The sequence below is a fragment of the Dendronephthya gigantea genome, unplaced genomic scaffold, assembly GCF_004324835.1.
Source record: "Dendronephthya gigantea isolate DGI-Jeju-01 unplaced genomic scaffold, DenGig_1.0 000032F, whole genome shotgun sequence".
In the NCBI taxonomy this organism is placed as follows: domain Eukaryota; kingdom Metazoa; phylum Cnidaria; class Anthozoa; order Malacalcyonacea; family Nephtheidae; genus Dendronephthya; species Dendronephthya gigantea.
Window position 1 is genome coordinate 1,207,632 of NW_021163042.1, and position 27,526 is coordinate 1,235,157.

General features: G+C 36.4%; 2 protein-coding genes and 1 pseudogene across 3 annotated transcripts; 2 read left to right on the plus strand and 1 right to left on the minus strand.

Annotated features, from left to right (window-relative positions):
- Positions 1 to 180: 180 nt before the first annotated feature.
- LOC114524850 lies at positions 181 to 1,617 on the minus strand (annotated as a pseudogene).
- A 4,040-nt stretch (positions 1,618 to 5,657) lies between these two features.
- On the plus strand, positions 5,658 to 6,521 carry LOC114524973 (zinc finger protein 239-like). The gene has a single exon (XM_028546231.1). It carries the CDS (start codon positions 5,658 to 5,660, stop codon positions 6,519 to 6,521), a length of 864 nt encoding a protein of 287 aa, XP_028402032.1.
- On the plus strand, positions 6,517 to 27,047 carry LOC114524844. Of its 2 annotated transcripts, none has more exons than XM_028546041.1 (16): positions 6,517 to 7,710; positions 10,384 to 10,510; positions 11,396 to 11,694; positions 16,935 to 17,147; positions 20,390 to 20,459; positions 21,425 to 21,633; positions 21,998 to 22,123; positions 22,497 to 22,601; positions 23,007 to 23,189; positions 23,284 to 23,358; positions 23,855 to 24,076; positions 24,207 to 24,425; positions 24,757 to 24,984; positions 25,393 to 25,462; positions 25,692 to 25,744; positions 26,135 to 27,047. In XM_028546041.1, the coding sequence occupies exons 3-16, from the start codon at positions 11,397 to 11,399 to the stop codon at positions 26,641 to 26,643; spliced, it is 2,580 nt and encodes an 859-aa protein (XP_028401842.1). In that variant the 5' UTR covers positions 6,517 to 7,710; positions 10,384 to 10,510; position 11,396; the 3' UTR covers positions 26,644 to 27,047. The 2 variants fall into 2 exon arrangements, with proteins under 2 accessions (XP_028401842.1, XP_028401843.1); XM_028546042.1 differs by having other exon boundaries at positions 10,387 to 10,510.
- Positions 27,048 to 27,526: the final 479 nt, after the last annotated feature.

Genomic DNA, 27,526 nt, shown 5'->3' on the forward strand with positions numbered 1-27,526 from the left:
TACAGACAAATAGATGCATACATTCTATATTTTGGTGTTCAAATCCTATGAGAGACCTTCCCATAAATGTTCCCTCAAATTTTTCATTCATAAACTTCTACCATGTAAAATTTAATGTACATACACATTTCGGGTATATTTGTAATATTTTCAAGGATATATAAAACAGACAAGATATTGAACTAATACATTTATTGATAACTCCAGTTCATACATCATATACAAACAATATTTCTTCCCAGCAATCACCTTTTTACATTTTGTAATCTATCTGAAGCAGATAATTTTTCTTCCCAAAATCCCAATACAAAAAATATATGCCAAAGGACTAAATATTACTTTTTAAATTTTAATACATTTTTCAAATTTCAAGTTCATCACTTTGCCTCTTGTTTGACATTTCCTGAGCATTGTTCAGCAAGAACTTGAGAAACAGTTTCTGTAACCTTCACAGAAGCCAGAGGTTGTTCTTCAACATGACTCTTCTTGTGTGACGATAGGTGACCAGACTGTTTGAATGTCTTGTGGCAAATATCACACTGATATGGTCTATCCCCCCCATGGATTCTTTTATGTGTAGTTAAGTTGCTTGGGTTATTAAATCTCTTTTGACAGATATCACATTGAAATGGTGCTTCACCTGTATGTGTTCTTTTGTGTCCAACCAAATGTGCAAACTGACTAAACCTTTTATGACAAATGTCACATTCAAAAGGTTTTTCGCCAGTGTGAGTTCTCTTATGAACAACAACATTGCTGGAATTAGCAAACCTCTTATCACAAATATCACATTTATATGGTTTGACACCGATGTGGGTTCTTCTGTGACTGGCCAAGTTACCATGTTGACGGAACGTTTTGTGGCAAAATTCACATTGATGAGGCCTTTCGCCTGTGTGCATACTTTTATGTTGAATGAAGGATGATATAGAACTAAGCCATTTATTGCAAATATTACATTTAACCCGTTTTTGTGTACCACTGGTATTTTTTTGAAGTTGTGGGTTTATCTGTTCTTCTGAAGACGACACTTTATACTGGATTTGTTGGACTGTAGAGGATTTTATATCTGGTGATTTGTTGATCAGTCTCTTTTGTGCTTTGTATTCATATGACATGCTATCACCGTTCAGTTCTGATTTTAGACAGCAACTGTAATAATCTTCATCAGTGTACTGATCTTCAGTCTGTGTTGATGCCTCGGCAAACTCGACTTCGCGTGATGGCTGTGGAGATGACTCGATTGCACTGTATTTAGTTGGTCGTTTACCTGCCTTTCGTCTTGAGCTCATTTCTTTGTCGTTAATAAATAGCAAGAAAATGAGTCAAATATTCCCATGAGCAGAAAATACAACAAAATGCTTCAAACCGATGCCCTTTGGCACCTTGCCTTCGGCAATCCGCTTGGCTTAATTTTCAAGTCAACTTTTTCGCTGTATTCCAATGATCAAATCCAATATACAATCGTGTGATTGCCACAAATAAAAATTACTAAAGGTCAGCAATTTCGAGATTTTGATTGTTGTTTAAATTACAAACACAAAATCGAACAAAAAATTGTTACAAATCGTGGGATGTGACTCACATTCCATAACCCACTGGGGGAGCTCCACTGAGCCTGACCATAGACTATCGAAGGGAATGGACTGGAAACGCCAGTGTTTCTCGCGTTGCATATCCGTGATGCGGCCTGTAAAATTCGCGGTCTCATTTGAGCACAAATCAAATTCAAAATGGCGGAAGCTTCAAGTGCGGGAAATTTAGGATCTGAAGAAGAAATCAACTGGGATACCATTTTTACCGCTGAATTTGAACCCAATAGTTGAAGCGAAGACAGCGAAGGGAACTATAGTAGCGATGAGTGTTCAGGAATTGAAGAAAAACTGTTTATCAGCGGTATTTATATTGTTATTTGTTTGCAAGTATTGAGATACAAAATTGTTGATTTGATATTATCTAATATGTTTTAGTATTTTCACATTAAAACTGTGTACGTTTTAAAGTTACTCACTCTTACAATTTATATTACAACGTATTTATTTTAATTTTATTAACTTTGCCATATTATCAACAATGCATGTGTTTTTATATTGTACAGGTGTGCAGGAAAAAAATCTACAATTTGTTTTAATAATTGATAATTAATACTACACACTATGTCTATGATACTATGGCGTACTTCGTCTCAAATTAAATGGAACTGTATGTTCTGAAGGCATATTTATTACTGAATTAAATCACAGGCAATCAAATAGAATTCTATTTGCTTGTCTATGATTAAATATATACAGTATGACCACATCACAGGCATTACAGTATCTTGCAGTATTTTCAGAGAGCATATATTAATTATTATAGTAATACACTGGAAACAATAACATTAACATATCATTTCTTGCAGACAAGGCAGTTTCAACAAAAGTACAGGATGGTGTAAAGAAGCTAGACAGTGACAATTGACAAAGAAACCTCTGCTTCTGGTAAAATACATTACAAATGATACTCTGTCAACTAGAATTTTGTATCTACAATCAGTGACATAATTATTGGACTATTTGATTGTCTGTGCACTGATATGGATATAGGTACATCACTAGGGGTATCACTCTTGTAGCCCTGAGAACGAGTTCATGAATAAACTTTCTATGTTTCAACCTAAAGCTTTTGTAGACATGAATGTAATATGTATATTTGATGTAATATTGTGAATATTTAAATTATTTTACAGCAATTAATATATTAAATTTTTTTAATGACTATTGATAACATGATTAAATTGCATATGCAGCGAATTTTTTTATCATTGAATTGCAAAGTTAATTTAAAATCACAATATATATAATTTCTTTTCTAAAATTTTGTTAGCTTTTTTGTATGTCAAGATATCGGACCTTCTTTGATGTACAAATGTAACTCAAATGGCGTCACACTGCATTATATGATTTCTAAGAAGACTGTGTTTTAGACTTATAGCTTGATAAAATTGTCATTAGCCCAAATTTGAAGATGAAGTGATAGCTCTTACAGTATATAACTTTCAGTGTCGGTAGATTATAGACTCGGTAAAAACAAGGAAATTTCAGTTATAACAACACACAATCTTTAACGCATAATTTTAGAGTTATATTTTTCACCAGCTCATTGTTTTCTTTTTTCACATGTACATCCAGCACTGTGCCTGTGGCAGTGTTTTCCTGGTCTTGTTCAATTTTTTTTCTGAAAAACCTTTTTTTATAGAATATCCTTTCTTGTATAGCATCTTCAAAAGTAATTGCAAAGTACTGGCTTAATTTAAGGTTGTATGTGTATACTTGATTATGTTATTACGGCAACTTTTAAAAAATGTTTAATATTCTGTAAAATATAATTTTAATTAGTTGATTTATAATTGCTGTTCGTAGACGTATGGTCACAATCATATTACATTTTTTTCTGAACGGAAAATCGCACAGCAATGAATTAACTATAGTTTCGTAGCTTAATGACTGAAGAATTGTTTTAGCATAATCCTGTTGAAGAAAACACACTCGCGTTTAACATACAGGGTTCCAAATGTGACCCTTGTTTCGATAATAATATTGTGTTTTTTGTCGCGTGCGTAATTACTAAATTCCGTATCACAACACTTTGCTGGCTATTTTTACGAAGTTTAGAACCACAAACGTACTTATTTTTGATGATTTTGTAGTTAAGTAATCAAAGAAGCGGTATAAATAAATAAAAATGAATTTTATGAAACAAATTTTAATATATTGAGTTACTTTTCACCTGGACATCGACAATAACAATGTCGATCGGCGATTTTTGCAAAAACAACCAAAAATTATTTGATCGGATTTATTGTCAAACAGGAACGTAAATAGCTACAACTTTTTTTGCGTTTCGTTTACAAGACGTTTAAGAATAGTAATATTTCCTTACACAATCGTAAAACATGATGGTTCTTGAGTTACAGGGTTTCAAAGTTTTGCAATTTACAACACTGACCTTACGTGCGCCATTTTAAAAGGTATCGCTTGCTAGCGGCTGCAGTTTTTGCTACTATTTACTATAAAAGTCATATTTTTTTAACATAATAACCTTTATATAGTACTCAACTTTGCATACGAAGTCTAATTTTTTTCTACAAAATCTGTATTTTTTAAAAAACGCGCTATAAACAAATTTTAAATTATGTAAATTTCATGTTTTTATTTGGCCCGTTTCCTGAGCAACGCGGCAATTGATTCGTGATAACCCATATCACGGATAGGCAACACTGACATTAGCGCTTTGCGCTGGCGTTTCCAGTCCATTCCCTTCGATAGTCTATGGCCTGACTGAGCCCTACTAAATACTATGCCTGAGCCCACAGATCACAGATATCAATGGTCCGTGAAATATTTGGTTTATACTTCGTGTTAAATAGATTATCGATTCAATGCACTCGATTTTTAAAAATTGGAACTTTTCTCATGCTGCAGCAACCGTAGGTAAGCGAAAACTATTTTTTGGGTCCGAGAACTACAGAACTGAGAATAGTATAGTCATCTAGATCGGGGAGGGTGAGAAATATATTTTCATTTAATGGCATATTGCTGTTATTCCAGTAGTTTGCCCCCGACTTGGCCCTTTCTCCCCATTTGTTGCAACCCTCCACGGCTCCACCTGAATAAGGCCCCAAGGATACAGTTTAAAATGGTTTACCATAAATGGAAAACGTATTGTTGTATGCAAAAACAGCGGCGTAGCCAGAACGATAATTGGGGGGGCCCATATTCATATATTCGTGATACGCAGGATTAATTTCTTTTCAAATCAATTGTCTTTACAGGCTGTTTACATGAATATATGAATATGGACCCCCCCCCAATTTATCGATGCTGGCTACGCCACTGTGCAAAAATATAATTTGGTCAACAAATTCCTTAAAACTTAAATAACCTCTTGCATGCCTTTGATTTCCACAGCAGGCAAAGGTTCACCATCCTAATGAAGCTAGTTAGTTTTTTATTGCCAGCAGGGCCGTAGCTAGAAGCTTAATTGGGGGGGGTGCATATTCATATATCTTATGCCCAAATGATTTCTTTTGTATGCTATTGTTCCTATGGTATATAAACATGAATATATGAATATAAACCCCCCCACTCAAGCGGTCTAGCTACGGCCCTGATTGCCAGTCATTTCTACTGGTTTCTACGGTTTAATTTATTTTCTAAATTGGAAATTTGGGGATTTCTGCCTGCATCTTTCTTAGAGATATTGTGCAGGCAAAATACATTCAATGATAAAACAAGTGTTTATTGTTTTGTGTTTTTGTAAAACTACTCAATGGACAATGGTAACCAATACTAACCAATACTAACCAATACTAACCAATACTAACCAATACTAACCATGTTTTTACACAAGATTTCCTGGCCATGTTTTGGAATAAATGTAGTGAAGACTTCAACATGACTGATTTTAAAACTGACCTCATTGGCAAAAACTGTTATGAGTAGACATGTTATAACAAAACAAGTTATTTTTTATGCAATTGCATTATCCTTTATTTAGTGCTCAAAATCCCTCAAATGTGACAGATGGTGTACATTCTCCTATGTAAATGCAAGAATAAGAAAAAGGCACCGAATATATAGCTGAAAGTACATAGTGCAAGATTTTCAGCGAAAAAAATGGATACCAATAAAAAACAAATACAATGTGATGTCTGTAGGAAGTCATTTAAACAACAGGGTGCCCTTATTATCCATAAGAGAATCCATAATGGTGAGCGTCCTCATATATGTGATTTTTGCGGGAAAGGATTTGCTCAAACAGGCACGCTAACAGTTCACAGGCGATTACACAGTAATGAAAAACCTTATGGTTGCGATGTTTGCCAGAGTTCATTTAAAAACTCGAGTGCACTCTCTCGTCATAAAAAATCGCACACTGGAGAAAGGCCACATGAGTGCGACATCTGCTTGAAGAAATTCGCTGAGAAGGGATGCCTCAAAGTTCATAAACGGATACACACGAATGAAATGCCTTTCGAATGCGACGTGTGTCAGAAACGATTCCGACAATCAGGTACTTTTAGATATCATAAACAAACTCACAGCGAACAGGTGTATGCTTGTGGTGTATGTGAAAAAAAATTCCAAAATTCTGTGAGTTTGCGACGACATCAGTTACATTATGAAAAAGCAGCACATAAATGTGATGTGTGTAAATGTAAATCTTTTGCTGATTCAGCGCAATTTGAGCGACATAAAAAGTCGCACTCGCATCTCTACAATTGTTACCATGCGGGTCTACTGCGCATGCCCGTCAGTGAGCACGAAGAATCACCAAAAGTTATTTTAAAAGAAGATGGGGGAAAGTCGTATCGCTATATCGCATGCGATAAAACATCATGTAATGAAACCGTTTTGCATTATCATAAGACGACACTTGATGACAATTGTCAGCAATGCAGTCCCAAGAGTTCTGAAAAAATTCAGCCCAATTGTAATTCGAAAAATGGATGTTCTGATAAGGAATCACGGACCAAATAAAAATAGATGGAAACACAAAATGCGAGGGAACTGGTGACGGTAACAGAGGTTATAGCAGAAACGATGGGAGTTACTTTTTTTAAGAATTCGCTAAACTCTTTTTAATATCCAAATTCTATGAACGAACTATGAAGTTGCATTTTCCTAACATGATCGTATTTCTTTTTCATCCAGTATAATCTCCTAATCATCATGTTTTATAATCCGCGTAACCATTTAGAAAGTGTGGGGGAGGGGGGGCACTGATAAAAAGGGCACTTTCTCATATAGAACTATATCACACTTACTCCGGCCCATACATCTGCGAAGACAGTGAATTTCACTAAATGGACCTTTTCCGTAGTAAAAAAGTATACAAAATCAGCTACTTTGCATGGCTATATTTTCCGTAAGGGAAGTTTGCGGTCAAACTTTGCAATTATACTGATTTCGGTCTGCTCTTTTAAGATGTGGTGATTTATTTCCTTCTTCGGTTACCTAGCTCGTAAGCTGGTCTATCAGTATGCAAAAATCAAACTAGTTTTGCCACATACAAATTTCTACTGAGTCTGAGATGATGAGATCGTGTACTCCTGTAGCCCTTTTTTCTTTTGTTAACGATAAAGCACATTTAATGACTCGAAGAAGGGTACGTTCGCTTAAAAAAGAGGGTACATTTTGGTATTTTCAAAAAAGTGCCCCCCGGTTCCGCGCCTACTGGATACATATAATATATGATACGTCGTATATGATGCGAAAGGCCCGCTTACACTTGCGTGATTTTGTTTTGAGAGTTTGTTTTTAAGGAATTTGTTACGGGTGGTTAAATAAGAACTGTTATTAGCTCTTTTACATCTATCAAAAGAGGAAAATCGCAGCAACAGTTGCAAGTGTAAACGGGCGCGAAGGCATATGGGAATATACAATCTATACAAGAACGAGACAGCAATATGTACGAGACTACAAATACACTTTTAAAATATAGCTTTACCAGATTTCGACATGACTGGTTGTTCTCATGCCTTATGTAAATGTTATAATTAAGAGGTTACAAAAAAAACAAGAAAAAAGGAACTCAATTCAGTTTGTTCTTTTTAAGCGGACATAAAATTTGTAAAATCAATCAAGATGGCGCCAGCAGACTGGTTATGACGTCATATATGCCACAGAAGAATTCCTATAAAGTGACAGGATGGCCGGAAAAGCAAAGGTAGTTGTCAATGCTGAGAAAAATATAATTAAGTTATTATAGGCGCCCCGGCACCTTAGAATAACACGTTATTGTATAAACATAGGCGCGTGTATGTATGGAATTTGAGTCGAGTTGCCTATGCGGACCAGTAGTGATACTACAGAAATCGTTATGCTTGTTAAAAATAACTTCTTCCCATACTAAATTTACAAACAGTAACACACGTTCGTTTTGCCAAACGAGGAAAGTTTCAAACTATCGAATTGTTGATAGATATGGCGTTTTTACCAGCGCTATTTTAAGCGGTGATGAAAATCTCTCACCTTTATCTCGAGTGAACGTGAATAGTCCATATCACATGTGATAATTAAGATAGATTAAGTCGCGTGTTATCTAGAGACTTGACAGATTTAAAAAGCAATGTTAAATATTTTATTCATGCGCCCATCCTGGGAACACCCAACAAGAACGGCGCGCTGAGTTTTTTAATCAGGGCATTCTGCTTTTCCATATGAAGCGCGAAGATTTTTTAAAACTGGTGCAACGCTTTGGTTTGTTCTACTTTGCTGCAGCACGATTTTCATCCTACACCATATACAGCTATAAGCCTTCATTTCATCAGTTCCTTAATTAAAACCATGGGCTTCACAACTATTTAACACGTAAATTGAAACCTCTATAACATGACTCTGCATGCATATTTGGGAGGCTACGTTTACTGGACAGTTGGGAAACATGAGGAAATACTACACTAGCATATCCATATCGGGGAAGAACGTTGAAAGGGTGGCAAGGGGTGGGAGGTTGATGCGCACCCCTCTCATAAGGTTAACTCAAAGGGAATGTGGCTTCTCTATAAATTGGTAGTCAGAAAGACAATCTTGCCACCTGTACTACAATAAGTCGCTGGAAATATTTAAAAAATGGACAAAGTTTCACACATTCTACACAACACTGCTAATGCGGCTCGTGCTGATTAGTTTTTTTTATATACTTGAACGGTTGGCACTGGTGGACGCGGTTTGTGACTCCGTCTTTGAATAAGAAGCTATCCACGGTGTCTCGTTTCAAAACGAAAACGTATTCGTCCTTATCTCGTTGATTTTTTCTACTTCGAACTCGACATTTAAATGCAAGAAATATTTAAGACTTGACTTCCAAAGCAACATGAGAAAGTTATTAAGACTCTATTAACGAAGTCGGTGACCTACTTTTTTATTCCATTTTTTTCATCAAATTCCTCAAAAGTTTCATAAAACAGTCTTGTGGTGATAGGTTACCGACTTTTTTGGTTACAAGCAATTGTATTTCTATATATTATCCTGTTAAATGCCTTCCTCAAGTTGCTACGGAAACACTGACTATGTTTACTGCAACCGAGTTAAAACATCGCTTGCCAAGTTATGCTCCTGCAAATACTTCATTAACTGTAGTGGGCCGCCTCATTAGCTAATATGTGCAACCAGTCAAGGAGACAGCGGTAGTTAATCAGTTAATTAACCTAATTACCTCACAAGTGCTCGTTAAGATTAGTTAGTGTCCCGATGATTCACTACCCCTAGACCTGTGAGCGCTTTCTTCATCTCCTTCATTTTTGACAATTCATTCATGCCGAAATGGTTTTGAACATGGACAGGTCTGGCTTATATCGTTACGACATGCTAAAAAGGTTTTATTAAAATTTAATATAATCAGTTTGTGCCAAAATTTTTAGCAATTTAAGAGCCGGCCGGAAAGCCTGTTACATGCATGGGCTTGGGAAAAATATTATCCAGAACTATAGCTGAACCGCGATGAGTGATCAAATTTTTTCACTGCAAAGCCTTTACATTCAGTCAATTAGAATAATTTTTGTAACAATGAAAGGGGTGGCATTCAACAGACATTTTAAATACCATGCATGAGAACGTTAAGCTATATACTGATATATACTTCGGTATGCTGATTCTATATAATTTTTTGAAAAGATTTTTTTAATGGTGGTAGTTTACTTTACGTAGTTACTTTCCATGAATTAGCTGATCCAACTTATATTCGATATAAAACAAAGAAAGAGATCTTCCATCACATCTATTTTTCACCAATGAACCTTCGTTATGGTTTTTTGAAATCAATCGTACGATGACTTCGCCGAACAGTTGAGCTAAAATGTTCGGGCAAGTCATATATTTTTCCTGTGTCCGTGCTAATATAAAAGTTCCAGTCGTATTCCAAAAGCATCCTCAAAAGCGGAGCGACCGTGAAATATATAAAGAATTGCAATCGCAGGGAGCTGGAACTGGTGTATACCACTTTTTTGTGTGTGTTCTAGAGGCTAGTATTAATTAAAGGCGTAGTAAAAATTACGCCAGCTATATGGAAGAGCGATTTATCATTGATTTCATCAGCCACATCGGCCATCTGCTTGAACAAAGCACAAATAATTTGACCATTATATAAGAGTATGTCTATAGTATATGATCAATATATAATTTGTTTTGACGCGAACACCCCAATACTACCGTTATAAAAACACGTTTTTTACAAAAAGTATTTCAAAATTGTTTTGACTAACTATTAATTAGATCTGTATTTGTGTTTGTATCATATCGTAATATAACACCGCAGGCTTTTGACGTGTATAGGTTTAACCCCCAGTGTCAAATGTTGTGCTTATATATTCGTGCTAAATTTAGTTACGTCTGTATTCAGCAGGAGACGCCAGCCAAGATACAACTCGAGGAGTGCCACAAAGTTGACAACTCTAAGATTTCTTCTCAACGTGCGAAAGTCCGACACATCTGCTTCGTACTCTTATCGCCTGTTTTCAAGAGCTAAGGTAAACAAGTTCTCTTCCTATATACCCTAGCTACTTCAAGAAATTATTTTATCTTCTTAGTTAACTCGATTTATGATCATGTGTGTTTACACAATGGATCGTGAAACTTTTCGAAGATTGAGGAATTCAACTTTACCCGTCATGAGCCCAGTTCATGCGATTATAGATTTCGTCAAGGCGATTGCACAAACTTTATCCCTGTGTCATTTGCCGAGTCACGCAACTTCTTCAAGAGAAAATAAAACTCAAGTTAGCGCGCCCGCTTGCATATCAATTTCGCGTTGCGCTAACAACAATTGATGACAATTAGCGCTCATTGCCCTAAAACGCATAATGCAAATAAAAGACTTCCGGAAGCATTTCGTTTATTGAATAGTACGCGATGTTGAGCATTTCGACGCAAACCAAACTACGGCGTAAAATTACAGCGGTTATACGCGGAGCAACCGATGATTGGCGCGAACATAATTTTACTGTGATGCGATGAAGTTAGTTCTGAGACACACGACCTTTGAATATTTTTGGTGTTTCCAATCTCTGAAGTACGTGCGTAATTTTGATTTTCTAAATGTCCTTTTCGATAGTGACATCGAAAAATTGTTCCTCCCCTCGGTTGTGCATTTTAAAACGCAGGTCGTATATTTATGGCAAGGTTTGTTTTGGCAGACATTTGGCTGTATTTGCAACCAAGTGTATATCATATTTGAATAATCGATTATCTCATAACAAAAACCTGATTATAAATAAAGCGCTGTTAGCTACTTGTTTGAACCTTACTGTGACGCAATACAGGTAATATTTTCTTACTAAAACAGAAAGTTTATAACATGGGGTTGAAAAAACAAACATTAGTCTGATTGATTTAACTCGGTGATTTCTTAACAGCATGGCTGGATGGCGTAAAATACTCGTGGTTATCGCATTCGTGCGAACAGTGTCCGCTTTATCGTGCACATCGTGCGATGAGACAACTTGCGTTGAACCCTTGAATTGTAAAGCAGGCTTCGTTAAAGGATTGTGTGGTTGTTGCGACGTCTGTGCGAAATTGGAGAATCAAAGATGTGGAGGTCTTTGGTACATTCATGGCAAGTGCGCCAATGGATTGAAATGCGTCACACGAACACAGCGGGAAAATCAAGACGGATTTCTACCAGACCATTTCAAAATTGGCGTTTGTGAACCCGGTAAGAATGCATGCCTCAAAATGTTTCTAGCGTTCACTTCGTGTTTATTATTTATCATGCCTTCGTCAAAGTGGAGTGCACTTATAAATTTCTCTCAACTGCCAACTTAATGGTAGTAGAATTTCACAATTCTTCTAATGCTCTTGTATTGTACTTTAATGTACAAGATTTAACATTGCAATTACTGAAGTAATCCCCCAAGTGAACGTGCTGCCTTAATGATCTGCACTTCCAAAAATCCCGAACCTTCGTCCTTCAAGATCAGATTTTGACAGATGTGTTGATTAAAGCTTGAGATGTATAGTAATGGCCAAATTTAGCGTTCTCGTGAAAAAGAGCAATTCGTATACGCTTCATGTATACAAATCCGATAAGTCGTGCAGTTAGTAGAGTATTTTCTTTACCGAAAATTTGGACAAAGTCACGCGATGTAATTCAGCAATGTGACCGAATTGTTTTGTGGTGACTTGGCTGGCCATGCGAAAAACATTGCTTTGAACTATAAGATCATGTTAAGATAGCAGAAATTTTCTTGACTGTGGTCTGTTCTAACTGCGGCTCGCGACAATCGATTAACCTGCAATTGATATATACACATGCACAAACGGATTATTTAACAGTCATTCCAATCGCTTTTTTTCTGTTTTTCGGTCGTATCCACCGAAAGCAAGAGAATTTTCCGCTTTCTCCTTTCTCAATTCTTCAATAACGAGGTGAAAATCTGTTAAATGGCAATGATCAAAATTAACCGAGCAGAGACGCGTTATCGACTTATCTTGTTGGAACAAGCGCGCAAAATTTGTGCGCATCATCGTTAAATCTCTGATCTCTTCCAAATGGCGTTAATTAAACAAATTTGTTGTCATTTATTTTTAACTATTGTCGATTGAGACATGCATGTAGGTAATTCTATGTTGATTAATCAATTATTGGATTTAACTGGTGATTTAAGGGGGTGCGCGCAAATTGTGGCGAGGAAAGCATGTCAGGATTGTGCCACCTCATTGCGGCGGTGCTCAAAGCCGATTGTGAATACAGTCCTCAAAATAAATCGCTGATATGTGAATGATGAAACGAAGATATACTGTATAGACGCATTTACGCACTTATAGTTTGTTTAATTTACGGTGAAATATCGAGACTGCCTTAGCGTTGATCTGAAATAGCCGGCAAATAAGTGTGGATTGACTTGAGGAATATATTGTATATCAGTTAAAAATGATGAGAGAATTGAATGACATGTTGAAACTAGTGAATTTGATAGTACTCAGCCAGCCCTTCTCTTCAAACTGCTAAATATAAGGAGCTGAGGCTTGAATTATAGTGTTAACTAATCCCATGCTCTATGTAAGCTACAGTCATACACGCACTATTTAGAATATTTGACAAATGTGTGATAGTCGTTACTCGTTAACAGCATATACGCGAGGATAACTAGATACAAGATACTCGCCACACTTTGATTCTCAATTAGGAATAATTTCCCACCACACCCAGTATAGAATTCACTTCCTAAATAGCAAAGTTTTTGAAGTGTATCAAAATATGGCGTGTTATGCAGAGATCTTACAGCCATGTACGTACATCAAACGACTTTAATGAAACAATATTATTCGGTTAAATTGACGGTTAAAAGTATTTCCGTATATGGGGTGTATCAAAAAACGCATACCCCGGCCCCTATTAAAATCAAGCTTTTGTTCGAATTTGAATGCATTATTATTATGCCAAACTCACGGGTGCTTAAAATGTAAAGCGAGATGCTCAATTTGGACACTTTAACCTAATTACTATGTTATTTACCAGTGCATTATATAATCATGCATTCAAATTCCAACAGAAGCTTCATTTCAATAGGGGGTACATTTTTTTATACACCCTGTAGAAACTGCATGATTAATTTCGTCAGGAGGGCAGGCAGGGCGCTATATTAATCTTTCGTTGTGGACATTGAAGCCCGGAGAATTCGAATCACCTAGAGGGATGGGCTCACTTATAACTACGACAATTTCTAAAGGTTTAATAATCTGAATTCATTTTGCGCCACACACTCGCTGTTATTTCCAGCATGGTTTAATAGCACACGAACAGGCTATTATATTGATCGCGTATATGATTAAGCTGGTAAGTTATTTTGTGCCTAGGTGGTCCCTGACCTTAATCGACCACATCTACAGTTGTTATATGAATTTTGATCGCATATTTTGTACAACCAGCAAGCATTCGATAATAGGATCGGATCATGATGGGATAAGTTAACACTCCACGCCTCAATTTTTTATCAAAACATATACTATATGGTCTATACCTATGGCCATGATCCGGTTTGTGCTCTCAAATCCAACCATTGCATGCGTGTGTGTTTATCGCCGTCGATCTCTGCAATTTGTAAGTTGTTAGTTAGCTATGGCCACGCTATATATAACCGATAACAATATGTCGTGATATTTCACGAATAAATTCCGTCCGATTCGAAGACTGATAATGTATTTGGGGGAGGGGGTGGAGTCATGTAACAGCTACAAAGCAGCTACATTACATTTTTATCTAGCAATTTCAGTTGTGAAAATATCACCAGAATGTTCTTTTACTTCTGTAATCTTATCAGTTCAAAAAGTTTATATCGCTGGCTGCAAGATTGATTCTCGGTTCAGTCCAATGAATTCGTGATTCGTTTTAAATTCTTTGTATTTGATTGAATAGTGAGTATGAAAAAATGATCAGCCAACCTTTAATGAATAATTTTATGCCCATAAAGGCTACGGACCAGCGAATTAAAGTAAACACTATTAATAGCTAGCCTGTGGTCTAACATAAACTGCCTTGATACGACTATTTATCCTCATTCAAAAATCCGATATAGGACATTAGATCGGACGGGCAGTTGTCAAGATTAAACTTCCTTATTACCCACCCTAAACGATTTTCACTTGAAGCGTTATCACTAGGAAATACAGCTTAAATATTAGTTTTAAAACAGGCTAATTATTGCTTATCTTGTTATTACACATGCCTCTAATTGTCAGCACCCCTTCCTGTTATAACATTAATCATCCTGTGGTGTAGACATGAAATAGTTCAAATACAAGTTTATGCATTAATTAACAGGCAAAAAAAGACTAAGCCTTACTGTCTAAGCTATATACCATAATAATATTCCCAAGCAAATATATTCTTTTTTAATTTGCGAGTTTGATGTGACTGTCGGAACTTGCGAAACAGTTAAACTGCCATGAATGCAATATAGTATGTTTTCGGAGCTTATATTTTATAAATTATAATCATTGCCAATTCATATTATGGTTTATTATAGAGATATTATAAAGCGAAGGATCGGCAGACCATCAACTCATAATTTGACCTTTTGCGCTCAGTTGATTGGCTGATCTAATAGATTTTCTCGCATTTGATTGGTTCATGCATGTGTCTCTCAAAGTCAAACGGAAGTAAAATCTGAACTTCCATTAAGCCAATGACTAACAATTACGGGAACCACTGCATAAGTGTTTCAATAAAATACTGATAAAGACAATGGAAACTCCGTAAAGAGTAAACATTTTGAAAATATATAATTTTCTACGTTTCGACTAAACTATGTTCATCATCAGATGACTATGATGACTATGATGACTTTATAGTTTAGTCGAAACGTAGAAAATTATATTTTTCCAATGGCTAAAATGACATAACTTTAATGTCTTAATCAACTCAACACTCCCAAATTTACTGTTTTCCAATATGTTGATTTATAAACCTTTCCTTCTACGCACATAAAATTACGTTTACCCGCTTATCTCTCGATCTGTGTTGCCCAAAGCAAAGATAATAAGACATTCCAATTGGATCGGCAATCGCTGCCTCGATCGCTGCAAAAGTACGGCTCTTATACTTTTGAAAATAACTTAAGTCTTAAAACTTAACTGATGTGTTTTTTTTAATCTAAGCCAAGTGAAGAGATTATTTGATAATATGCTGCAGTTAATTTCGCTAATATATTGGTATTGTTTTGCCACGCGAATGAACACTTTCTGACGATGCGTGTTGGTTTATCACTAAGAAGACTACAATGACTTATAATTATTCTAAAAATACCAACATGCATGATTATCCTAGTGTCATACCACAATAACGCAGGGTTGCTGAGAAGAAGACTAAGCCATCCATAAAAGGCCAAAAAAGAAGGATTAGAAAGAATGAGAAAACAGAACTTTGATGTTTTATCATAATTGGATTGTGTTTCGGAACTTGAACATTATAGTATTTTTAGAATATAAGTTTATAAGTAAGATCTATAGATCTTGGAATAACAGGAATTTCCACTCCAAAAGCTAAGCTATATGATTGCATGCATATGCTATATAACCGAGGCTCTTTGATCGGGTAATGAGCATGCTGCTAAAACCTTGCTCCGAAAAATTCAATAGGCTATAAATTTGTTTAATACATAAAAATTGTTAATCTGTTTATAATCTGTTTACTTGGAAACTCCGAGGAGCTGGAGGTCAGCGCACAGCATGTACTTTAATTTTCGCAGAAATGTATAAAGTCTAAAATCCCGTAATAAAAATGCTGCGGTGGGTCAAGGATGTGATGTATAATTATATAACTCAGTTTACGAAATCCTGGAACTAGTTCAAACATAAAAAAACGAAAGGTTAAAAATATTGTGGATTTTCTCAGAGCGATATGATTTAGAAATCGGAGTCGTCAGTATATAGTTGTCATAATAAAGCAAGGCACAGATTCTCAAATTGGGAAACCTTTCAAATAATTTATACAACTTTATGTATATACAGATGAAGTATATCTCTAATACGTAAGAAATGCCATAGGCTATTAACATTTTTTCTAAATCATTTTCTAAATCTCTATCTTGAATTAGACTTAATACACTCTGCCAAATTTACCGACATCTATATACGCATGAGACCTATTCGAATTTCCTGGCTAGACCTCGCATCCGTTTTTTTGCAGCATCTTAGTCAAGGCAAGAGTTGTCTGCAGGTCACATTCGGTCATCTCTTCTTAAGAAGCAGTAATCCCTGCCTTGATAAAACACAGAGAGACATAGTGTATTGTGTTGTCAACTGCAACAGTTAAAACATATTAGCATGACTTATTATAATTTAGCCTGTTATAAATAACTATGAGTATCTGTGATCCATATAAATAGGCGTTCTTTGCTCTGACCACTAGCTGACAACAAACCTTCATTAGATTACTTACTTTGTTTTTACTAGATGCCTGTCAAAACATCACATGCGGTTTTCGTCAAAATTGTAAGACCAATAAACGTGGTGAACCTGTCTGCGTCTGCCCGCGAGGATGTGGAAAGGCAAAGCATCCGGTATGTGGATTACTTAATGGCAGGCAGTACCGAAACAAATGCAAGCTTCGAAGGGAAGAGTGTTTTACTGAAATGGAAATTGGATTGGTAAATGGAAAATGCAAAAGTAAGTTTAGTAAGAATTCATAAAATATAAAGCTATATGTAAGTCATAAAGCCTTGGGCCTTGGCTCCTCTGTAACCAGAACTTGTCATTGACAAGATGAACTCCCAATCGGAAACCAGATATGTCGCGCGGAGACCCACGCCCGATTGTAGCATTCCCTGTATAATGAGGTCGTGCGGGTATAGAACCTAGATGCTAGGACCCATGTTCACGATATTTGTTAAATTGGCTTTGCAATTTCTTATCATTGTCTGACTCCTGCATGTTGGTTAAGCGTGGAAACATTGCATGGAATCTGATTCCCACCCAAATCACCAAATGAAATGCTCTAAGTTAAACTGATCGATGAAGAATGGTCCCATAAACAGGACGGCTAAAGGGGGGGTGGGGGACACCTGTACAGCAACTACGTGAAACCAAAGCCGTGTTGAGAGATTTTACTCGCACACACGGTATAAGTTCTGCATATAACCGCGAACTACAGGGGCCAGAACTCTTTAACTACATTTTTCATAGTCAAATCCTAGTTAACTCAGAATTCTGTTAACTAGTCGTTTATACAACTGCATGGGGCCAGGTGTTTTTCTGATCGACCTTTCCCTCCCCGTCGACATATTAATTTCCACAAACCAGTTTTAATATATCCATGATTCGATCTAAATAAATTATCCGCTACTTTCTGAATTGTTTTATAGTTATCGCTGAATCTCATATCATAATTATGTATACAGTCGATATTCGTTAAATATAGATAGGTGGTAATCCAGTTTTCTCCTTAATGGATTGATATATAACTAAGTATGTCTTGACCTGAGAACAAAACACTCATTAAAAAATTGTTCAGGAAGAGGAAGATGTATCTCAAAAACGAGTTCTTAATTTCGGATTATACGTAGTTGCCGATGACACTTACGCGTAATTTACGCGTAGTTTTTTTAGGCAAAGATTTTAAACATTTTACTATGGTATCCAACAATGCATGCAGGCAATGTTGATATCGTAAGTGAAGTACATGGTGACCTGTGGAGGTTAAACAAACAGATTCTACACATGTAGTCTCATGCAGTATTTGTCAACACGACGAATGTCTAATAAACAGGTTTGAGTGTTTAATAATAACAACAGAGCTCAGTATAAGTTTAGTAAAGAGTTGAGTTAATCCATTCCTAATTCCTAGAGATTCTTAGCTATGCACCCGCGATCATTCATGAGGTGTACTGATTATTTTCTTTTACCATGCATGCATGTATGCATCATTTCCTTTTCTTTATTCTCATGTTAAATTGTTTTAACATGTCAAGAACAGAGAAAGATAATATCGCTTTTTGCTAATCTTAGCCTCAATGGCAAACTAATTTTCAACACAGTAAACTTGAAAGAAACAAAACAGTCAATACTTGGCACGAAAACGAGGCCATTAGGTTAAAAGCGAATGACAGTTTGTAAACAATTGACATATACAGCATGCATGGCTGTATATACTGACTGATACCACGTCAAATTAATTAGACATTTAGACTGCTTATATACATTATTAATATCAAATATTTTATCAGCTGTTATATACAAATGCGCAAGTATTGAAAAATTTTATCCAAGGACAGCAACAGCTGTAATTGGCTTTTGCTGTTGCGGATACCCTGCCTAGTATGTCCTTTTGTTACTGTGTATGTATATAGTTTTGTAAAAGGCGAAGTTTTTAAATAAATAAATAAATAAGCTATACTCGTTTTCCTTAATAAATCTGAAACAATTGATCATTGATCAAGTATATATTAGATGTATGAGTGTAACCATCTATAGTGTATACGATCTAAAGACAAACACTCTAAATGTGGCAGTTTCCTTGAGAGTTTTCTACTTAATAGGTTTATCGGCGGCCTAAAAATAAAAGAAAACTCGACGTTTCTACTTGAGTGCCTTAATTTGCGGTCGGTTTAGCATCACCCTTAGCTATATTATGACAAGACATGCACTTAAGTAGAAATGTCGAGAAGTTTTCTTGTGTATATAAATTATTTAGACAGTTGAAAAAGTGAAATTATTTTATATGATGTTAGCCATGCATGGTTATCATCCCCTATAACCATGCAAGATCAGGCAGTACCAGGCAGATTAAGTCAAGGACAGGATGCGATCAAAAAAAGGGAAAATACGCCTCAAAATGGTATACACGGCCATAAATGGACATAGAAGCAGAGGAAAGGGCGTCTTGGATCCCGTGGGAAAGGATGTATATATAAATTAAGGCGTGGATGCATCTTTCGCAACTGCTTTTGGTCGGGTTTAAATATTATCAATCGTATAAATCCTCTTTCCCAGGATTAATAATCGCTCGTGTCTGTCCAGGATCATCAATTTTTTATAACAGAGGCTCTTAAAAAGCTTGAAATGCCCATATAGATTGTACACTTGTTGCCAGTCAACATAAATAAAAAAGCTATAAATTCTCACGACTGAGCAGTTTCACACGCAAAACGTACGCTATACACTTAATAAGAAGAGATTTATCATTGCATTTATTATAAAATACCATGGTTTCCATCTAATCACAATCGAATAAAGATCGATGTAAAATACCAGATAGATAAATTAGACTGGTTTGCATGCAATTATAATTGAAAATTTAGATCAGTGCAATACTAAAATGCATATACAGTTATGCGACCAGCATTGCTTGGTTTACCAGTTTATATAACAGTGTAATTCTTATGAAGAATTCCTAATATCATTCGCAATATGCCACGAATCTCGGACGAATTTCAGATTGAAAAATCTCTGTTGTGAGTTCATCGCTGTTTTAATTCCATTAGCTAGAATACAGAATTCTAATTGTGGTGATTGTAACAAGACAGTATATGCATTAAGTTTGGTTAGCTTTGTGAATTGTAAGCTAGCTATACTATTCTTAGAATCCTTAATTAAAACATGCATCCTAAGATGGCTGAGACCTTATCGAACTGATGATGTATTGCAGAACTAATTGATTATTTGATTTGTGCAAGTCTATGATTTGCTCGGGAACGTAGAAATATCTTCCTCTCTCCTGCTCCCTATCGATTTGATAATGCTTTGCGTTTCTTCCGACGATTAGGAAAAACTTTCTCACTGCAAACGTAATTTCCGATGACGGTTTAATTAATGTACTTCGCAAAATTTTACTACTGTGAATTGCCTTAATTGGATTTATTACAGTTCCTGTGGATAGAGTTAATTGCTTGTTTGCATTTCGAACGTTCTAGAGTGCACCCACAAAGGCAAGGAATTCAAATTTGGGGACTCGAGGCCAGATGCTAAACCGTGTGAAACTTGGTAAGTATCTACCTTTTGTTGATGCCAAGATTAGTCTCTGTCCAGTTGATAAAAAGCTACAGCTGCGCGTTTTTGACAAATTACGAGATAAGCTTGATTGCTTATTAAGTTGTTTACGCTTAGCATAATTGATTATCAAACTAACTTTATAAGACGAGAAGGGTCGCAAGGTCATTTTGAGAAATAATAAGGGTGTTGTCAACATACTCCATCACTACATGTATGCGTGCATGTTTACCATTTTACCACTGGCACTGAGGGACATAAATGTTAAAGCAGATCATGCTGAGAGAAATTCCTTAAGATAGCCTTCTGGCAACGTATCAAAGTCCTTTACTATTTTTAGCAGTAATTATAATATCGAATTGCGTTTCATATAAACTGGTACAGGTACCGCAGCCTTATGGAATGCTTGTTATGCTGGCGTGTGACGTTTCTCATTTAACATGATCAAGGGCCTGTATTCAAAAAGCTCATGCACTCACTCTCACTTATTCAGCGTGGCATAGAAAATTTAATTGTGCCATGGCTGTTAATACATGAGATAGTTCTTTCTTGATCAATGGAAAAATTTCAGGTAAAACATAATTGAAAATCATCTCTTATTCGAGTGCGAGTAAGCTTTTAGAATACGGCCTCATAAAAGTGCACGTGTTTTATGGAACAAAGACTAAGATTCCAGTTTATAAACTCAATGCACGTTCATTGTATTACATTGACTAATTTCCACCAGCTGTCTCGGCTTCAGTTTATGAAAACGTAAATTGTACAGCGTGTTCCCAATTCCTGAAACTTTAATTTATTTGTACGATTCGAATATCAGGACCAGTCTGACTCGCAAGAACACACCGTAAGCTAAAGTCCATGAAATATGCGTAAATCCCATTGTTCTCCACGCAGACATGCAACAAAGCGTATTTGGCAGTTACGGACATACTTCCTTTAACATTTTTATTATAATGCAGCGTCTGTCATCATGGATTGTGGAAGTGTGATATTCAACCAAGTTGCTTTTTAAACAATTTGCCAACTCAGTCTGACGATCTGACTTGTCTGACGTCGCAAGATGGTAAAATTCAAGTGCTACCCTGTCCTAGAGGTTTTTCCTGTCGACTTCCCCGTTCGGACAATTTCCATGATTCATTGCGTGTTGGTATATGCAAGCGGAATAAAGGTAACGCAATTGTGCACAGCGTATAGAATAGATTGATGAAAGACAAACTCTTATAGGGAATCTGTCCAACATATAATTGAATCACAATGCTTGACTCAAATGAGACGTCCTTCTGGTTGGCGCCAAACAGAAACGTCTTAAGAATTCAAAGTTCATAGTTTCTTGAGATTAGTTTTTGTTTGATTCTTCTCTGTAGTTGGAAACATTCAATGTCGGACATATTGTTAGTTTTTTTTATGCAATGACGGAATTAAGTGGGTGGTTTGGACATACCTCACGGTTATTACTCTCCATGTTTAACCAATTATTTCACAAATATCTTTTCAAACGAGGAATTGCATGACGCAGAATCTTATCGTTTCAGCGACAAAACCAAAAACAGATTTGCCATTTCTGGAAGTGAACCTTTCAATGAACAGGATTTTTAAAAAACACGAGGAATACTTGAGCGAAGACGGAATTGGGGAGAGAAGAATGCCTTCAGAATCAGGTATGTTGCTGACAGACGTCTTTTCTATAGTTTTTACGTCCCTGACTCCCTGTTAACAAATGTTGCCATTGGGAAAAACTAAATTACTTTCTTTAAATTGAAATATAACCAAGATGAAGCGTGGCAGCGTTTTGTAACAACTTCTCATTAAATGTTATATAAAACTGACTAAAATATAGACAAGAACGCTCGGACTCTCGATCGACATTTCCTAAGGAAATGAAGTCCGTTAAGTCAAAACATCAAGAAGTGCAGCATTTTTTGTCCATTTTAGGCAGTTGTTATAAACGGAAGTATTGTGATGCTCTCATCATTATATTTTAGTTGATTGTGAATTCTGCATGTCCTTCATATTATAATTTTATGTTTTCAGAGTACAAAGAAACACAACTTTTCACTAAAATGAAGACAACTACCTCCGCTATTCATTCCACTTATGTGCCAACAACCCAACTTAGGAATAAACAGCAACAAAACGGTGTGTGCATGTATAGCTATAATTCTTCGTTCCAGGGGTGTGTGACAACAGCGGAGGGTTTATTGGTAGCCTAAACAATTAAAGAATGGAAAAGACCCCTAAGTCATGTGTTTTGAGAATAGGAAATTTATGTTTTGGTAGTATGCATGGATGTGCACTTGACAGTTCAAATCCTGGCTTTATTTGATTATAAAGCCAATTATTCCAGAAGTGGGGTCAGGGGACCTCTTCCAATTCCTGCTGTGTAACCATAGACAATCCAGAAGACATGTCTTCTGGATTGTCTATGGTGTAACATAGTATATTGTTTGCAGTACTTAGAGATAAAGGCATCAGGAACTTCAATGTAAAGTTTGGTATAGTATTTGTTTTAAGTCTTATGTATCCCTTCCTTTTGTTGAACAGGCGGTTTAATGAGACGTGTATGTTTCGCATTTCCTGACGAGAGGCGGTGCACTTCGGAAACAATGGTTCGTTGGTACTATAATGCAACTACCAGAAACTGTGTTGAGTTTAACTATGGAGGATGTGGTGGAAACTTTAATAACTTTTTATCCATAGAAATATGCCAAGCCGTCTGTCAGTCAGGTACGAAACATCACAGTCAGCATCTACAGTTCTACTTTCTACTTGATTCACATCATCGAAATATGAGGGTACTATACTTTCTCTTCATTTTCAGACTCGCATCCTACTGCCTGGCCATCACCAACTATTATGCAACCTTCTCCAGTATATGTCAGCTCCAGGAAACCGGGTACGTTCAGAAATAGGCAGTATAATGAGTCATGCCGTATGCGAGCACGAATTATATGAATATGCATTTCCCTCTTTCATTATCAAGTTGAGGCCTTGACTATACGAGGTACTAAAGGTGAAATATACTAGGAATTCTGATGTTGTGCATATTATAGATGGATAATACAAGACATCGCCGAAGAATTAAGAGTACTGACTATAAGTGGTCTTATGCATGTGAATCTTCAAACAATATAAAAATGAATATATGTACTGTTTATTTGGTTCGGTGTAAAATGATTAAAAGTGGGGTACCATTATTGTACATTAATTTAAAAAGGTCCCCTAAAATGATCTAGAGAAAAAACCCTAAAATTTTAAGTCTTACCTTCTGTGCTTTGCGTTTGCTTGCGTTTTTCATTGTGTTTTTGAGGTTTAGTGAGAGTCAGGTGTTAGAAATTCTGAATCATTATACCACAGCAAAAATGAAACTTTCTTGTTGTTTTAAATTATAGGTGAAAATGATGTGTCTAACGTTCTGTTGGACATGTGCCATGATATGAAGTCAGGCATGTCTTATCGTGATGGTGAGAAGTGGCATGTGGACGCCTGTACATCGTGCTCGTGTGTCAGCGGTCGTGGTCTCTGTATTGCGGCAACCTGCCCCATAACGTGTTTAAATCCCGTGCATGTCGAAGGAAGATGTTGTCCAATTTGTAAACCTGAAGTAGACGACGGTATGTTGTCAATGATCCGAGACCCGAGATTATTTCACTGTCTCAGTTCGGTGAAATGAAATTTTTTCGCAGTTTATCACTCGTACTGTTAATCGCGAATTGTGAAGTATTCAATTAAATAAACGTTTAGAAATCTTTATTGACGGTGAAGACACGAGATGCAGAGATACGGAAACAAAACTATGGTTTCAATCAGGAGAAAGTTGGAATAAAGATAATTGCACGAAATGCGTTTGTTTCGAGGGTGAAATATCGTGCATGGCCTCAGTTTGTAGTAAAACGATGTGTTCCGATCCAATTAGGAAAGATGGAGCGTGCTGCTCTGTGTGTCCTGAGGGTGATGAGCAAGGTATGAAAGGACCAATTCAGCAAATGTGACGTTTTATAAAATGGTATAGTTATTGCTTCATAAGTCTGGAATCTCGGCTATATACCGTGTTCCAGCATTTGAAATGATATTTTTTTAGTTTTATGAGTTTTTCATAAGTTTGATTGCGTGATTAAACCAGGTGATTCTATTGAACGAATGCACACGCAAGTTTTTGCAAGAATGCACAAGTTTGCATAAACATGGACAAAAAGATAGAAGAAAGACTTTAGCCGAATTTCCAGGTTCCTTATCAAGTAAACCTCCCCGATGTAAATTTGTCATACTAATCTTTATTCCTTTTTCGTTTCAGTTGTTCAACCAACGAAGAAAGAAAGAAATGTTGAGTGCAAAGATATAGACACCGGTAAACGGCACCTGCCTGGGGAAGGCTGGAATATGAATGACTGCGTGAGTTGTTTTTGCGATGAAAATGGACAGCAAATGTGTTACGAATCGAAATGTTCCGTACCAAAATGCAAGAATCCTGTCCACTTGCAAGGAAGATGCTGTCCAGTCTGCCCTGAAGCTTTTCATTCAGGTAAAAAGCGGCCTATAATCTGCAATTGCAATAAACGTTTGTCCTGATGCAAGACCTTTAGAACATGCAGTATAAAGAACCCTAAGTCCCATAAACTAAGCGATTTATCAGTTGTGTTCCATTGAGTCGCATCATCACGAGTTTCGTATGTATATATGGCTGTTTTAATATTTAATAATATGAATTCAAGTTGGTATATACCCATCGCGAAATCTAGTTTTGGCACAAAGAGTAAATGATATCATCATAAATAAATATTATCAAGACAAAACAACAGATTAGTTTTTGTATCCTGCACCTGCAAAAGCCGCGTACACATCTTTACAAATTGCCAGAAAGTCTGGCAATAGTATATACGTAGACTTCATTTGACCCCAACCTATGAAATGTTATGTTTTTGTTTTACAGTATGTGTCTATGATAATCACCAATATTTCCAAGGCGATTTTATGCTCTTGAGAGATATGTGCACATTATGGTAGGTTTACAACATAGCAGTTTTACTTTTTGATATTTGTGATTTTTTATCGCCCGTATCTTTCTTTACAAAAAAACCGTTGACGTTGCGCAGTGAAGATGATTATTATTTTTGACACCTTTCCCGAGGTCCATTAATGGTAGTCAAAACATTATCAATTAGAACAGTAGGGCTGCATGTATATCTCGTTAGACTGACTAAACTTTCATATACTCAACCTTTTTTTCAGCAAATGTAACGGAAACATGTGGAACTGCACCAAGAAACATTGCAACAAAACAGGTGGGATATATAACATGAAAATAGATTGATAGACGCATCAGGGCTTATCAGCAGCACAATGCAATTCATAATTTTGTAAAAGGCATAAAACATCTCACTGTCAGATTGCACATTTGTTTTATACTTGAGTGGAGGAAAATTTTTGAATGAGACTGCGATTCGTTCAATTTTTGCTAAATATACCGCGTATACCTGTTGTTTCTTGACTTTCTAGTTTCTATGTTTATTTCGTATACCTGTTGCTTCTTGACTTTCTAGTTTCTATGCTTATTCCGTATACCTGTTGTTTCTTGACTTTCTAGTTTCTATGTTTATTTCGTATACCTGTTGCTTCTTGACTTTCTAGTTTCTATGTTTATTTCGTATACCTGTTGTTTCTTGACTTTCTAGTTTCTATGTTTTTCAAACGGAAGCAAACGGCTCTTTCGAAACAAGGCCCGACAGTCAACACAAAATCGTTCATCAATACAGAACTGATGGAAAATATTCGGACTGATGATAGCTCTGAAGATGATGACGACTACATCATAGAAGATCCCGAAAGAATGACAAGACAATTCATCGAGAAATTTAGTCTAGCACAAGATGGAGTCGAGGGAAACAATGACAGTCGTATTGAAATGGAGAATATATTGAAGGCGATGTTGCATAAAAACAAACCAACGACGCCCTTTGCAACGTCAGAAGATAGTCAAAGCAACTCAAAAGATAAACATAATGATCCCAACAAAGACGACATTGAAGACCCAACTGAAAGGATATCTCAGGAGGAAACTCTGCCATGGTCGAAGGATTTCGACGACGAAATGTGGTCGAACTGGGATGATCCTTCTTATACTGATCGTTTCTCACAAGACAAAACTGATCCAACGGATGTTTTTGGCAGGAAACACCTGTAGTATACGTTATACAGACATTCGCTCTACAATAGTGGCCATATTGAATTTAAATATACCTTGGATATGGCAATCATGGAACGTGGCCTCAGATGTAGTGTGTATACTTTATTTGAGCAGAGTAGCCCATGCATTCAGCTGAAGCCAGTGAACTGGCTAAAGCTGGTACTGTAATATTTGAACCGTGATGGCGACAACTAATCTATTCATTGTCATTGACATTCCGAACATTGTAGAAGAAGAATACAGACCAACCTTTCTCTGCGTTTGTTACAAATAATACCATGACTACAAATAATATGGAGGAGCTTATAAACTGCATGTTTATGTAAAATAATCAGACCTGTTTGTAAAATATATTTGTATTACTATTTCCTTGATATGTAATATCATTCGCGTAAACAAAGTGAAGCTACTGCAAATTTCTCTACCTTTCAAGCATTCGATTATTATCCTCAACTGACTGCTAAATCATCGAAGTGGTGGCCTCTAGGTGTGCAGCTAAATCTGACGTGAAGTCATACAACTAGTGGGATCCTGATCGAGGAGTTTAATCTAATTCGAGGTACAAGGTTGAACTAAGGTTCGTTCTCGACTAGGCCTGCCCAGCAATCCGACATTTTTTCCGCAACAGGTTTTTTTCGCTGGGGATTAGTTACGTTGCCGGATTATGGTTTTCGCTTTGCGTTGCGCGAATAACAGGTGAAAACAGGCTTAAATCACGCAATATAGCCTAAACGATCGCAATTGGTTGGGCAAATTGAAATTGCCACCGCCCGATGAATGCTTTAATTATCATATTCTCGAATGCAAAGATTCCATACTCCATAAAGAATGTCCGCCTAAAGTCCCTAAACTACAGTTTTAAAGATATTGCATTAAAAAT

Coding starts and splice junctions, on each gene's coding strand:
- LOC114524844 (XM_028546041.1), top strand. CDS start 11,397: ATGGCTGGATGGCGTAAAATACTCGTGGTTATCGCATTCGTGCGAACA. Junction 22,602..23,006: donor GAATAAACAGCAACAAAACG/GTGTGTGCATGT, acceptor TTTGTTGAACAG/GCGGTTTAATGAGACGTGTA. Junction 24,077..24,206: donor TAAACCTGAAGTAGACGACG/GTATGTTGTCAA, acceptor ATAAACGTTTAG/AAATCTTTATTGACGGTGAA.
- LOC114524973 (XM_028546231.1), top strand. CDS start 5,658: ATGGATACCAATAAAAAACAAATACAATGTGATGTCTGTAGGAAGTCA.